This window comes from Schistocerca cancellata, chromosome 5, assembly GCF_023864275.1.
Source record: "Schistocerca cancellata isolate TAMUIC-IGC-003103 chromosome 5, iqSchCanc2.1, whole genome shotgun sequence".
NCBI classification, from domain to species: Eukaryota; Metazoa; Arthropoda; class Insecta; order Orthoptera; family Acrididae; genus Schistocerca; species Schistocerca cancellata.
This window is the reverse complement of record NC_064630.1, coordinates 655,846,229-655,862,675: the sequence shown is the minus strand read 5'-3', so window position 1 is coordinate 655,862,675 and position 16,447 is coordinate 655,846,229. Positions and strand designations below refer to the sequence as shown.

The 16,447-nt window shown below is 42.8% G+C and overlaps 1 protein-coding gene across 1 annotated transcript in view; it reads left to right on the top strand.

Moving 5' to 3' along the window:
• Nucleotides 1-16,447, top strand: part of LOC126188743 (chondroitin sulfate proteoglycan 4) — a 589,355-nt gene that overhangs the window by 318,598 nt on the left and 254,310 nt on the right. The window contains exon 9 of the mRNA XM_049930352.1: nucleotides 5,423-5,678. Coding sequence (XP_049786309.1) covers nucleotides 5,423-5,678 — 256 coding nt within the window. The remainder of the gene's footprint in view (nucleotides 1-5,422; nucleotides 5,679-16,447) is intronic.

Here is a 16,447-nt window from a genome sequence, read left to right as displayed (position 1 = left end):
ATTGGCCTTATTTATAAAAAATACAGGGAATTAACATATCACATGTAGTATTGTAAATGCACTCGCAGTGTACAACACCGTTGCATCGTCCATAATATTCTTATTTTAAATCTTCAGGTAAAATTAGCTATATACAGCTTAAAACGAACTAAAGGCCAATATATTATGTAGTGGCAACAAATACGAAAAATAAATAGTTATTTAGAGGAGATGCTATTTCGTGGAACGAATCGTTCTATATGTGACAGCAACTGAAATAAAAAGCCCGTACATCATCGTAAAAAAAATCTTATAGACAGAAACGTCCGTATATAATATTTCCGTAACAGTCAGTAACTGCAAGCAGAAACGTATCTCTAAAAAGGTAGAAGTAAGTCACAAATGTTTGCGTTTTGTTAACCGTGCATAGAACTAATATGATTCTCCATAACTGTAAAATATTCACAGTGAAACATCCCATGTAAGCTGTTCTTTAAGTGAAAAGTAAATCATAAAATGTATATACTACATCGCCAAACTGGTTAACTTGTCAAAACAGTACAGATATACACGTACACTGGGTGAAGTATGATTCCCACCCCCTACCACCTACTCATAGTTTCAGCAATACTGACTGTTGTATTTACATGAAAAATGCGAGTTAACAGTTAGTTACAGGAGTGCAGGTAGTTGGCGTTTTGGTATATAAACGATAAGCGAGAGAAAGGATTTTTCTTTTCCACCTTTTTTTAAAGAGAAAAAAGTTTAAATCTGTGTCAGTGCATATTGCAAAGGATAAAGAATATGCCATTTAACAAGATTAAAAATGTCGTGTGGCCAAAAATAGATGAAGCAAACAAATGTTGTAATTTATCAGCCGGCCGTGGTGGTCTAGCGGTTCTGGCGCTGCAGTCCGGAACCGCGGGACTGCTACGGTCGCAGGTTCGAATCCTGCCTCGGGCATGGGTGTGTGTGATGTCCTTAGGTTAGTTAGATTTAAGTAGTTCTAAGTTCTAGGGGACTTATGACCTAAGATGTTGAGTCCCATAGTGCTCAGAGCCATTTTTTGTAATTTATCACACGACATAAATCATCGTCATTCATAAACAAAACTATTTAAATTAACAAATTGATTCGTCAGTGCATAACATGGAACAATTAGTACAGTATATTTAATATTAAATGCAATTAGTGAGGACGACACGCCATCATGGATGACGCGACCGCAGGCAGAGCCGTTGTTGAGTTTGCAGGCGCCAATCGATGGAGGGTGATGGGATTTGTAGCCCATGGCTTTCGGGCTGCCGCTCTCACCCTGCCTCTCTTGCTATGATTGCCGCCAGTTATAACTATTATTTTAGTGTCGATGATGAGATATTCTGACTAAATTGAGTTTGTTCGTTTAATATACGATCTGACGCGCCCTTCCTACTGTTATAAATTTCCAATTTCTTCAACAAAACTAACCTGCTTCCCTTAGGCACATCGTGTAATACTTACGTTCCGCGAGTAGTGTCTCGTATTGCATGCTTCTGCATACCGAAAGCTGTTTTTACGTTGAGTGTACAAGTGCTTCCTAAACCGAATGTCAAATAAACGACCAGTTCAGCCGAAATAATAGCGGTCACAGCCGTTACAACTTATTGTGTACGACACAAATTTCTAAATTTGTCCAATTTTGGGTCTATTCGGTGGGGTAAGCATACTTTCTACGTTATCAGTTGTCTGAAAACCGACCCTAACGTCCGTTTTCGGGAAGCATTGTTCAATCTTATTAGAAATTGGTCCATTATGGATCGTGGTGTATATCTAGTTTTAGCATTATGATCTCATTCTTGTTTGCTGTGCTGTCGCTGGTTTCAGAAGCTAGTTCTTTGTTTCTAAATTTATGGTGCGCTTTTTTGCCTCGGAAGCCTGATATCCGTTGCCAAAAGCAATCTGTATCAGTGTACTAGATTCTTTCTTATGTTCGTTTTTGTGTGAAGACAAGCATAATGTTCGATTTATCTTTAGAAAGAAAGCGTTCTTTTACTCTTTTCTTTAATGAAATGATTTAAATTTACGCGTCACTACGACCATGTCCTCCACAGCATTCTATCCTCATGATAGTTATTTGTTTTTAGATTAACATACTATATTTAAAAGCTCTCCTTCTCATTTTACTTTCTCGGAAACTTAGATATTTAAATAGTTATTCCTAATCAAAATTGTTGTATTCCAGAATGTTGGAATACTAATAAGTAGTCCTTCCATTATCATTTTTTTAAAAAAGTATACTTTTCGCAAAAGTAACGCGTTACTTAACAAAATATTGCAATTACAAAATTTAACTTCCCAGAAAATGGGCTTTGGAATTCGAAGTGCACGTTAAAACGTCCCTATCATCAAGTAGTACCTACCATTTTTAACATTTTTTCATTATACAGTTTACAATTAAACCAAATACAGTGTATGTGTATTACCTTTTTTTCTCGTCTTTTGTATTTTCATTGAGTATGTAATTACTGAGTGTTTCAGCATTTTGTAATTCCTCCATATGGTGCGCCTTTCAACAGGTAGTCAATACGTAAATTCATACACCAGTTTCAGGTCAGTGAGTATTTATTATTCGGTAGTGGTCTAGCACTGAAAGAACACAATTACTGAGTTAATTATCTGTGTTGCCACTCACTTGGTCACAAGCGGATTATGTTAGTTGCTGACGTGTGTTATTATTCCACCAAAGTTACAAGCTACTGCGTTTAGTATCATTAAATATGAAATACTGAAAAATAAGGTTTGGAAGTGTTCTGCAAATTTACTTAATAATTGTTTAAAACACTAAGTAACCAACAAGAAATTAGCGATAGAAGGAGATCATCCAAAGAAGGCATCCAAAACGGATGGTAACGTTACAAGTTCTTCCAGAGTTTTCAGTTTGTGTGCATAAATCCAGAGGTCCTCCAGTATCTGTACACTGTCTTAACTTTAGTAGACAGTTTTCTTTCCTGCCTATGTAATTCTTTAACTGGAGAGGAAGGGAAGGGCGCTCTCTGCCGTCCCTTTGTTCTTACTGTTCATTCCTTCTACTTGCAAGGCTGTACTGCTCGGCCCCTCTAGTAAAGACTGAACTTCGTAGCGCCGACCTGAGTGGCCGAGCGGTTCTAGGCGTTACAGTCTGGAACCGCGCGACCGCTACGGTCGCAGGTGCTCAGAGCCATTTGAACCATTTGACCTTCGTAGGAGTGGGTCATTCATCTTGATGTCGATGACACACGAAGTTATTCGTCTCTGTCCCGCTACCAAAATATTTACGACAAAGTATTGAGAGGTTCTCCCCTAAAATTATAAAAAAAATCTGAATTACGCTGTAGTAATGATTAGTTTTAACATTACGACTGCAAGACCAAGAACGAAGTGCTCAGTTGAAAGGAGTGTAAGACAGGGATGTAGTCTCCTGCCCCTAAGTTTCAGTCCATGGTTCTAAGGCGCAATGACGAAAATAAAGGAAAAGCTCAAGAGTGGAATTAAAATTCAGAGTGAAGTGTGTCAGTGGTAAGATGTACTGATGACATCATTACACTCAATGAAAGCGAACAGGGATGTGTTGAAAAGAATGAGTAGTGTAATGAGTACACCAAGTGGATTGAGAATAAACAGAAAAAAAGACAAAATTAATGAGGAGTACGGAAAATCAGAATAACGATAAACTTAATCCCAATGGTGGCGACTACGAAGAGGGTGAAGTGGAAGAAATCTGCAACTTGGGAAGCAAAGTAACTCGTAATAGACGAAGCAAGGAGGACATAAGAAAGACGAAGTAAGGAGAAGTAGCAGAAATAAGTACAGTGAGAAGCCTGACATCACAATTGGAGTTCGCGATGTAGGCGAACGTAAGTCATGCTACCTAGGCTACAAAATAATCAAAGACGCATCAGTCAAAGTCATAAAAAGCAGCCTAGCACTGGCAAATAGAGCATTCCTGGCGAAGGGAGGTTTACTAATATCAAACATATGTCTCAATTTGAGGAAGAAATTTTTGAGAGTGTACGTTTGGTGGGCAGCATTGTATGGTGGAGAAACATGGACTGTGGGAAAAATAGAACCATTTGCGATGTGGTGCTAAAGAAGGATGTTGAGAATTAGGTGGACAGTTAAGATAAGGAATGAAGACGTTCTGCGCTAAATAGGAGAGGTTCAAATGGTTCTGAGCACTATGGGACTTAACTTCTGTGGTCATCAGTCCCCTATAACTTAGAACTACTTAAACCTAACTAACCTAAGGACATCACAGACATCCATGCCCGAGGCAGGATTCGAACGTGCGACCGTAGCGCCGCGCGGTTCCAGACTGCAGCGCCTAGAACCGCTCGGCCATTCCGGTCGGCTGAATAGGAGAGGAAAAGACTGACAAGGTGAAGGGACAAAATGATAGGACATGTGTTAAGACATCATAGAAAGACTTCTATGGTACTAGAGGGGACTCCAGGAGGTAACAACTGAGATTCATTGGAAGAATGCTAAGGAAATGCTATCCTAAAACAAAGGAAGTAGGTTACAGTACACTTGTTCGCCCACTGCTTGAATACTGCTCACCAGTGTCGGATCCGTACCAGGTAGGGTTGATAGAAGAGATAGAGAAGATCCAACGGAGAGCAGCGCGCTTCGTTACAGGTTCATTTAGTAATGGCGAAAGCGTTATGGAGATGATAGATAAACTCCAGTGGAAGACTCTGCAGGGGAGACGCTCAGTAGCTCTGTACGGGCTTTTGTTGAAGTTTCGAGAACATACCTTCACCGTGGAGTCAAGGAGTATATTGCTCCCTCCTATGTATATCTCGCGAAGAGACCATGAGGATAAAATCAGAGAGATTAGAGCCCACACAGAGGCATACCGACTATCCTTCTTTCCACGAACAATACGAGACTGGAATAGAATGGAGAACCGATAGAGGTACTCAAGGTAGCCTCCGCCACACGCCGTCAGGTGGCTTGCGGAGTATGGATGTAGATATAGATGTAGATGTACAGGACGTCAGAGACTGGAATATATCCAGTAAATAATTATTAAGGATGTAGGGTACAATTCTACTCTGCGATGAAAAGTTTGGCACAGGAGACGACTTCGTGGCAGCAAACTAGTCAGCGAATGAAATGTGGTTCACGATGTAGACGCGGGCTTGAGGGTAATCCTTACATCTTAGATTACAGCAGCCAATGAGGTTACAAGACTATTCGGTTGGTACAATTTCTCACGACAAGTGTAGTTGTAGTACTGTATGTTGTTCGTTCCTCACGTCGCTGACGTTATCCGTCAGCTACTGTATCTTTGCTCAAATGAAAAGTGAGAAATTGGAAAAAAGTTGATGGCTGCCAGAGCCAGAATTGCCAAACACACTTGATTGTCGAATGTAATTTTTTGCTCGCTGTATGAAACTCTAGTTCCCGCTGTCGGGCTGCGCAGGACGTGGGCGCGGCTGCAGCCGGGGAACCTGTCCTTCGCGGTGAACGCGGACGACCCCAGTCTGGACGTGCGCTACGAGGTGGTGCGGCCGCCGCAGTTCGGCCACGTGCAGCGGCTGCGCGGCGCGGGCGCCGACGGGCCCTCCTCCACCCCGACGCAGTGGGTCAACGTGGACCACTTCACCAACCACCAGCTGGCGCGCGGGCTCGTCCGCTACGTGCACACCGAGGGCGCGCCCGCCCACGACGACTTCAAGGTGAGCCCCGACACTGCCGCCTGCACCGGGACCGAGTCTACAGGCCGGTCCGATGCGGCCAGACATCATTACTTGTTGCATAAAAAGTTCTCGGTTTACTTGCCGCATCAGATTTGGATCAAATCCCAAGCTTTCGATGACTACCTCCGTCATCTTCGTAAGGGGTAAAACTGACTGTCGTGGACCGTTTTCTTTCCTTTATTGTTATTTCATTCCCCTGCCCCATATGAGCAGGGGAGGGCTGTCAGCGGCACAATCCGCCGCTCTTCAGACGAATGACAGGACAACTTAAAATAAGAATAAAATGTTACATACATAAGGTGATAAAGGGGAACTTAAAACAGAATAACGGGGGAAAATGTAGGTAAAAAGTATAGACTAACATGGAGACGTTCATGGAGGACTGTTAAAAAAAGTCACCAGAAAGTTAAAAAACAGTTGGCGATTCTTAAAAACTCAGAGAAGACACTGAATGGACATGCACACGTTAAAAGTCGGCCACAGTAGTAAAAACACTATGGAACAACACACTTAAAACCCACTTGGAGCACACACGATGAAGAATAAAACTGCCAGGCGGGATCTGCCGAGGGAAAGGGCAGAGAGGATGGAAAAGGAAGGGAGAGCAAGGGGCAGCAGGGGAAGCGGCGGAATGAAGAGAGTAGGGGCGTCAGCGAGTACACGAAGAGGCAGGAGACACGTGGGGTAGGAGATGAAGAGGGAAGACAGGGCAGGAGGAAGTGAAGAGACACTGAAACGAGGCAAAAGAGATGGAGGGGGAGTAGGAGGGGAAAGCCGCTCAGGAGGAGGGAGGGGGAGGAGAGGGAGCTCTGAGGAGGAGGCAGAAAGATAGGGTAGCGTTGGTAGGAAGGGTAGATGTCTGAGCAAAGCTCATCATCCGGGAGGGGTAGACGGTGGAAGTTGCGTTGGTAAAGGAGATGAAGGGTGTGGAGATGGAGAGAGAGTGGGACACAACGATAAAGGCGCGGCAACTGGTTGGAGGTGGAGAGGAAGGGAGACACCAGGGGATGAAGCGGATCAAGGCGCCGGACAATATATAGTGTGCAGATGTGTTCAAGGAAAAGGAGAAGGGGATGAGGTCGTAGAGGATGCGCGTGGGGGACGGAAGGCGGATGCGGAAGGCGAGGTGGAGCGCATGGCGTTCGAGGATTTGGAGGCAACAACTGTGTGGAACATCAGCATCATCTGAAATACCGGTATCTAGAAAAATAAGAGGTGACTGAGCACAGTTTGTTAAATAAACATAAGATTTTATTTGATCAAACTAGACTACTTGCTCACGCTTCTAACTATTGGGACTCTGTCATCAGGGAAGCAGTTGAAATCAAACTCTGTGAAAATAATTTCAAAAGAGACTCCGGTTATGCACTCAGCAATGCATGGAAGCGCGCAATTGATACCGTCTGTTGCGATGGATGGCGCTGCAAGCAACGCTGGATAAAGCTCGCAAACAAAATCTATGGATATAGAGGCCCCCATCTCGGTACGCGCCGTTTTCACCGTGACGTCATCCAGCCAATGAGAAGCCGTCCACTGCTTATAAAAGCGGAAGCCTCGCCGGTCCACGACAGTCAGTTTTACCCCTGACGAAGATGACGGAGGTAGTCACCGAAAGCTTGGTATTTGATCTAAATTTGACGCGGCAAGTAAACCGAGAACTTTTTATGCAAGGACTCCGTCGCGAAAGACTTCGTAATCATGTCATATCATATCATTATTTATTGAAAACACTCTCAGACAAAAAAAGACGCACCCCGAAGGAATTAATGGAATGGGACGGAAATCGATAGCTGCGATGTACATTTACAAACAAACAAATGATTACAATAAAAATGGTCTATTCAAAAGAAAGAGCTATACAAATTGGACAGCGTAAATACACGCTGGCCCAACTCTGGTCCTTAACGCAAGCAGTTATTCGGCTTGGCATTGATTGCTATACTTGTTAGATGTCCTCCTGAGGGCTATTCTGTGCAACTGGCCCTTAGGTCGTCAAAATCTCGAGCTAGCTGGAGGCCTCTGCCCATAATCCTTCAAACGTTCTCAATTGAGGAGAGATCCTGTGACCTTGCTGGCCAAGGTTGGTTTAGCAAGCTCGAAGACAACCAGTAGAATCTCTCGCCATGTGCGGACGGACATTACCTTGCTGAAATGTAAGCCCAAGAGGGCTTCCCACGAAAGGCAACAAAACAGGGCGTAGAATATCGTCGACATACTACATGTCATCGGGGCTCAATTCGAAGTGTAACTCATCACCGAAAGCAATTCCACTTCAGGTAATGAGATTACAGGCCTAAACGTGACTGGACACCCCTTGGACAGCGCTGGGACACCAACCTGAATGTCGCACGCCATACAGCCCGACAACCATGACTAATAGTCTGTGGTGCCACTTCCTTGCGTAGCTGGAGCCCCTTGGTTGTTGTCCCCAGCACCCTTGGAACAAACGGTACGTCTATAATATACTACTCCCCATTCTGTTGGGCTTCATGGGAAGATATCCTGGGCTTACATGTCAGTAAGACATGTACACTACGGAAGTTTCTAAATGCTTGTCATTGTGCTTGCGAAATCCTACCGTTGTAGGATCTCTCGCCAATTGAGAACATTTGGAACTTTATGAGCAGGGCAAGCTTTTGACAATGTTGACTGGAATACTCTCTTCCAAATTCTAAAGGTGGCTGGGGTAAAATACAGGGAGCGAAAGGCTATTTACAATTTGTACAGAAACGAGATTGCAGTTATAAGAGTCGAGGGGCATGAAAGGGAAGCAGTGGTTGATAAGGGAGTGAGACAGGGCTCTAGCCTCAATCTGTATATTGACCAAGCAGTAGAGGAAACAAAAGAAAAATTCGAAGTAGGTAATAAAATCCATGGAGAAGAAATAAAAACTTTGAGGTTCGACGATGACATTGTAATTCTGTCAGAGGCAGCAAAGGACTTGGTAGAGCAGTTGAACGGAATGGACAGTGTCTTGAAACGAGGATATAAGATGAACAACAACAAAAGAAATACTAGGATAATGGAATGTAGTCGAATTAACTCAGTTGATGCTGAGGGATTTTGATTAGGAAATGAGACACTTAAACTAATAAAAGCGTTTTGTTATTTGGGGTGCAAAATAACTGATGATGGTCGAAGTAGAGAGGATATAAAAAGTAGACTGGCAACGGCAAGGAAAGCGTTTCTGAAGAAGAGAAATTTGTTAACATCGAGTATAGATTTAAGTGTCAGGAAGTCGTTTCTGAAAGTATTTTTATGGAGTGTAGCCATGTATGGAAGTGAAACATGGACGATAACTAGTTTGGACAAGAAGAGAATAGAAGCTTTCGAAATGTGGTGCTACATAAGAATGCTGAAGATTAGATAGGTAGATCACATAACTAATGAGGAGGTGTTGAATAGAATTGGGGAGGAGTTAGTGGCAGAATTTGACAAGAAGAAGGGACCGGTTGGTAGGACATGTTCTGAGGCATCAAGGGATCACAAATTTAGCATTGGATGGCAGCGTGGACGGTAAAAATCGTAGGCGGAGACCAAGAGATGAATACACTAAGCAGATTCAGAGGGATGTAGGTTGCAGTAAGTACTGGGAGATGAAGAAGCTTGCACACGATAGAGTAGCATGGAGAGCTGCATCAAACCAGTCTCAGGACTGAAGACCACAACAACAACAACAACAACATGAGCAGGGCCCTCCACAACCGAAACCGCCAATGGGACAGAATTTGGCAGCTTGTCCCACAGAAAGACATCCAACGACTCTTTCAATGAGTGCCAAGATGTATTACTGCTTGTATAAGGGCCATAAGCGGAGCAATATGTTATTAACTTGCTCAATTTGTGAAGCTCTTTCTCTTGAATAAATCATCCAATTTTTCTGAAACTGTAATGATTTGTTTGTCTGCACATTTACTTCATATTTACCGATTTCCGCCCCATTCGGATAATTGATTCTTGGTGTGTCGGTTCCTTTTTTTTATAGTCTTGGAGTGTATGATCCAAACACTTCCCCCACATATTTTACTCTCTACAGTCCCGTATAATAACATGGCAATTATTCCATACTTCAAGTGCTCTCCACATGTTCCTTTCTTCGCCGATGCTACGGACATCCAACTCATTTCTTATCTTGTAAGCTTACCTAGTTTTCCTCAACATTCTACAGCACTACATCGCAAACACTTCGCTTTCCTTCTCTTCCAGTTTAGCCCACAGTCCTCGAATCGCTTGGCCACAATGGTGTGCGCCAAACGTCTATTATCAGAAATTTATTCTTGAAATTAAGGCCGATATTCGATATTAGCAGACTTCTTTTGGCCAGTGATCCCCTCTTTTCCTGTGCCAGCCTGCCTTTTATGTCCTCCTGGATTCATCTATCATGTGTTACTTTGCTTTCAAGACAACAGATTTCTTCCACTTCATCTGCTTCATGGTCGTCTATATCGATGTTAAGTGTAACTTTAATCTCATTTATCCTACTCCTCATTACTTTTATCTTTGTGCGGTTTATTCTCAATTCATGTACTATGCTCAATAGGCCGTTCATTCCATTCAACAGTTCCTTAAACCCCCCCCCCTCCCCCAATTGTCTGTGAGGGCAGCAATGTCTTCAGCGATTGTTCTCATTGACATGTTTACAACCTGGATTTTAATCGTTTATGAATATTTTTCTCTGTCAAACTGACCTAGGGCTGCAAATTCCCACAGCCTGACTGAAACCCAATACACTATCCGATAAAAAGTATCCTGACAGGTTAGCCGAGCGGTCTAAGGCGCTGCAGTCATGGACTGTGCGGCTTATCCCGGCGGAGGTTGGAGTCCTCCCTCGGGCATGGGTGTGTGTGTTTCTCCTTAGAATAATTTAGGTCACGTAGTGTGTAAGTTTAGGGACTGATGACCTTAACAGTTAAGTCTCATAACATTTCGCATACATTTGAACATTTTTTTTTAGCGTCCTGACACCTATTAACAGATATTAATATGGAGTGTGCCCATTCTTCTACTTTATAAATGCTTGAACTTTGCCGGGGACGTTTTCAGTGATGTTTTTCAATGTCTGTGGAAGAAAGGCTGACCATTTATCCTCTATCAAAATTCGAAACCAAACAAGTTGGTGATGTAGGATGCTGTGGCCTGGGAGGAAGGCGGCGTTCTATTCGTCATAAAAGTTTTCCGTTGCGCTCGGGTCTGGACTGTGGGCGGTCCAGTCCATTTCGGGCACGTTACTGGCCACAAAACCATTGTCTCATACTCGTAAATGGTGTTTCATGTGAGCGAGTGTTGTCATGCTGATATCAACAATGATCGTCCCCAAACTGCATTCAGTGCATATTGTACTCATATCCCTCCACACTTCGCGTTTTCTTACGTTCAGTAGGGTAGCCATCTCCTCCGCACATCACTGCTGGCATTTTATATGACGGCTGGTACAGTTGTCCTGGCATATGTCAAACCCTAACCCTTCCACCGGATTGACACACTATATAGCGTGATTCATGGCTGCAAACCACTCGCTTTCAGTCACCCGGTGTCCAGTCATGTCGTTCTTTACAGCATCTTAACCTTTGCTTAGCACTCATTACAGAAACGTGTTGCTTACGCCATTCTTTTTAATTCCCTGCGTACAGTCATTGAGCCAGCTAGATTTCTGGCAGCACTTTCTAACTCATAAGTGGTTTGTCCCGCTGACTTCATGCAATTTTTTACAACGGCCCTCAGCAGTTCTTGACGATCCCTGTCAGTCAGTCCTTGAGATCTACCTGGTGTTGGTTTAACTGTGATTGTTTCTTCACATTTACATTTGACAGTCACTGGCATTACATGTGACGGCAGGTACCGTTGTCCAGGCATTTGCGAAACCCACTTGTGCAGCTTTAGAGGAGTTGAAGCGTACACCATGTTCGAATTCACTGAGCTCTCCAAACCTACCTATTCCTCTGTTACTGTTTCTCTACTATCCACCCAACACTCCTACCCTCCTTTTGTACCGGCGGGTCAGTTTCTCGTGACAGCTACTGATTAATTCCGCGTTACACAGGGGTATCCGGAAATTTTTGATCAAAGAGTGTACGTCTTTCCTAAATATTTCCTTGCAAAATACTCTCTGAGGCAAAGTTAAGATATCATTCGATCTGTCCAGCACTACTTGGTTTGATTCTTTACATTCTACCAGCATATTTGTGGACAGTTCAGTATTTTTCCAGTCTCGTGCTAATCTTTTCATCTGTTTTGTCTTAGAACATCGATAATCTGTTTTCCTTATATTGATTTTCTCCTCCTGTTACTCCTTCAGCGCCAGATTCACTATTCTGCATCTGATGTCCCACAAACTTGTCCCTTCTTCTGGTAATACTGTTCCCTAAACGTCTTCCCTCATCTATCCTTTCTAGCACATTTTCATTTCGTAGTTAATTTTGAACCTTCTTGGACAGATCCGTTTATCGAATGCCACAGTTTTATTTGGATGTCGAGTGATCCACATATCAGTTCCACATAGTGCTGTCTTCTGAAATGTCAGAAACTTCTTTCACATTTCCTAATCAATATCTGATACTAACAGAGATCATTTATTCAAGAAAGCTTGTTTCGCCTGTGCCAATCTATTATTGCTATCGTCCTGGTTTCAGCATTCCAGTAAAATAGTATTTCCTATGGGCTTCTGCTCATGACCTTCACCTTCCCTTTTCTCGCCTTTCCACCAGTACCTGTGGTAGGTATGCTGAATATTGCTTCCAACAGAGTTGATTCTTCCTTCCTTTCTGCCAGATGTGCTACGTCTTCTCGAAAACAATATCGTCAGCGTTTGTACCCGTAACAGTTTCCTACCTTCTCCAGTTTTTTCCTACCTTCTCCAGTTTTTCCCTGTTTCTTGATTCTTAAATATAAAACTTCAGCAAAAATAGTGCACACCTGCAACCTTGGCTCATATACTTCTGAACGCCGTCTTTCCACAAATGTAAGTGCGGTGTCAGAATTACTCCTGTTCTCTCCCTGAAACGAACTGATTTTCGTCCAGTACATCTTCAACTTCTCTTTCTGATCACAATTAGGTTGTAGGTAGTTATTGTCGCCTTAAGTCTTACACTGATTATCTGTTATATTGTTGTTTACTGTGGTGCCTGTGAACTCCAGTGGAGTGTGAAGAATTACACTGGCTATCAGAAATTTGGAAGAACACAGTCTTCAATGTTGCTCCGTGTCAGTCGGATCGTTAGATGTGCACGGATGGCTCGTTAGAGTGATTACCCCCGAAAGCAAGCATGTGTAGAGATACTTGAGCTAGGCCTCGGAAGGTGGTGCTCCGGTTAAGCCATTTGGGAAGGGTAGTTCTCAGATCCAGACTAATGATATCTGTGGACAGCGAAAGATAGAGTGTAGCTTTTCCGTCTCACACTCAATTTCTTCCGAGGTGTTGTTCCGCCCCTCTGATCAGGGAGAAATATTACGGTTTAATTTCCTGTCGTCGAATGGATCATTACAGATTAAAAAATAAACTCACATCAAATGATGGGGAATAGCAGCTACCATTCGGGCTCAGTAGACCGTCGTTTTTCTTTTTTAAAATTTTATTATGATTACTTTTCATTCATCAAGTAGGTAAAAAGACGAGGGCTAGTAGAAATCCTTGGGTAACAGAAGAAATATTGAATTTAATTGATGAAAGGAGAAAATATAAAAATGCAGTAAATGAAGCAGGCAATTAGTGATACAAACGATTCAAAAATGAGATCGACAGGAAGTGCAAAATGGCTAAGCAGGGATGGATAGAGGACAAATGTAAGGATGTAGAGGCTTATCTCACTAGGGGTAAGATAGATACTGCCTACAGGAAAATTAAGGAGACCTTTGGAGATAACAGGACCACTTGCATGAACATCAAGAGCTCAGATGGGAACCCAGTTCTAAGCCAAGAAGGGAAAGCAGAAAGGTGGAAGGAGTATATAGAGGGTCTATACAAGGGCGATGTACTTGAGGACAATATTATGGAAATGGAAGAGGATGTCGATGAAGATGAAATGGGAGATACGATACTGCGTGAAGAGTTTGACAGAGCACTGAAAGAACTGAGCCGAAACAAGGCCCCCAGAGTAGACAATATTCCATTGGAACTACTGACGGCCTTGGGAGAGCCAGTCCTGACAAAACACTACCATCTGGTGAGCAAGATGTATGAAACAGGCGAAATACCCTCAGACTTCAAGAAGAATATAATAATTCCAATCCCAAAGAAAGCAGGTGTTGACAGATGTGAAAATTACCGAACAATCAGTTTAATAAGCCACAGCTGCAAAATACTAACACGAATTCTTTACAGACGAATGGAAAAACTAGTAGAAGCCGGCCTCGGGGAAGATCAGTTTGGATTCCGTAGAAATACTGGAACACGTGAGGCAATACTGACCTTACGACTTATCTTAGAAGAAAGATTAAGGAAAGGCAAACCTACGTTTCTAGCATTTGTAGACTTAGAGAAAGCTTTTGACAATGTTGACTGGAATACCCTATTTCAAATTCTAAAGGTGGCAGGGGTAAAATACAGGGAGCGAAAGGCTATTTACAATTTGTACAGAAACCAGATGGCAGTTATAAGAGTCGAGGGACATGAAAGGGAAGCAGTGGTTGGGAAGGGAGTAAGACAGGGTTGTAGCCTCTCCCCGATGTTATTCAATCTGTATACTGAGCAAGCAGTAAAGGAAACAAAAGAAAAATTCGTAGTAGGTATTAAAATCCATGGAGAAGAAATAAAAACTTTGAGGTTTGCCGATGACATTGTAATTCTGTCAGAGACAGCAAAGGACTTGGAAGAGCAGTTGAACGGAATGGATGGTGTCTTGAAGGGAGGATATAAGATGAACATCAACAAAAGCAAAACGAGGATAAAAGAATGTAGTCGAATTAAGTCGGGTGATGCTGCGGGAATTAGATTAGGAAATGAGACACTTAAAGTAGTATAGGAGTTTTGCTATTTGGGGAGCAAAATAACTGATGATAGTCGAAGTAGAGAGGATATAAAATGTAGACTGGCAATGGCAAGGAAAGCGTCCCAGAAGAAGAGAAATTTGTTAACATCGAGTATAGATTTAAGTGTCAAGAAGTCATTTCTGAAAGTATTCGTATTGAGTGTAGTCATGTATGGAAGTGAAACATGGACGGTAAATAGTTTGGACAAGAAGAGAATAGAAGCTTCCTAAATGTGGTGCTACAGAAGAATGCTGAAGATTAGATGGGTAGATCACATAACTAATGAGGAAGTATTGAATAGGATTGGGGAGAAGAGAAGTTTGTGGCACAACTTGACCAGAAGAAGGGATCGGTTGGTAGGACATGTTCTGAGGCATCAAGGGATCACCAATTTAGTATTGGAGGGCAGCGTGGAGGGTAAAAATCATAGGGGGAGACCAAGAGATGAATACGCTAAGCAGATTCAGAAGGATGTAGGTTGCAGTAGGTACTGGGAGATGAAGACGCTTGCACAGGATAGAGTAGCATGGAGAGCTGCATCAAACCAGTCTCAGGACTGAAGTCCACATTAACAACACTTTTCATTCAAACCTAAAAAGAGTTGAAAAATGCTTTCACATTTTTAACGTCTACCGTGCGTTGATGGTCCAGTGATTAGACCGAGATGACTACTTGTTAGCGGTGTATATGCTCTTCTTTCTTTAGAGATGAAACTCTGCAACGAAGGAATACTTACTGACGTTATTACTAAGGTACAACATGCAGGACTGTAGTGTCCACCAATTGCAATTAGGGGGACCACGCTAACATCTCTTACACTCTGGAATTTCGATGCGCTCATTAACATTGGATCTAGCATTTTCATGTGCAATGCAGCGCACAGAGCTGATTGTACAAATAAACTTCCATGAATGCACACAGCGTCTAACTCAGAACTAGAGCTATATCACTCAATACAATGTATAAATTCATTCTCTCTCTAAATGAAAGTTTGATACTTTCGTTATGCCATGGCCATGATTGGCGCTTGAGTGTTAATTGTTAACACGAAGATTTTCTCAGATCGGAAATTAACGTGTCAGCGTGAGTTGTTTTCACATTTTTGAGGTTGCACTTATATGTACTATCATGATCAAAACATCAGGACGACATGTACTGACTATCACATAGGAGTTCCAAACTGCATCAGGATCTACTGCAGGTACTATGGGTACTATGACAGTTGGGCGGGATTTCATGATCGAACGGCCGCTAATAAGCCACACTTCACGCCGGTAAATGCCAAGCGACGCCTCGCTTGGTGTAAGGAGCTTAAACACTGGACAATTGAACAGTGGAAAACCGTTGTGAGGAGTGATGAATCAAGGTACACAATGTGGCGATCCGATGGCAGGGTGTGGATCTGGTGAATGCCCAATGAACGTCATCTGACAGGGTGTATAGTGCCAACAATAAAATTCGGAGGCGGTGGTGTTATGGTGTGGTCGTGTTTTTCATGGAGGGGCTTGCACCCCTTGTTGTTTTGCGTGGCACTATCACAGCACAGGCCTACATTGATGTTTTAAACACGTTCTTGCTTCCCAGTGTTGAAGAGCAATTCGGGAATGACCATTACATCTTTCAAGACGATCGAGCATTTGTTCATAATGCACGGTCTGTGGCGGAGTGGTTACATGACAGTAACATCACTGTAATGGACTGGCCAGCACAGAGTCCTGACCTGAATCCCATAGAACACCTTTGGGATGTTTCGGAACGCCGACTTCGTGCCAAACCTCTCCTCA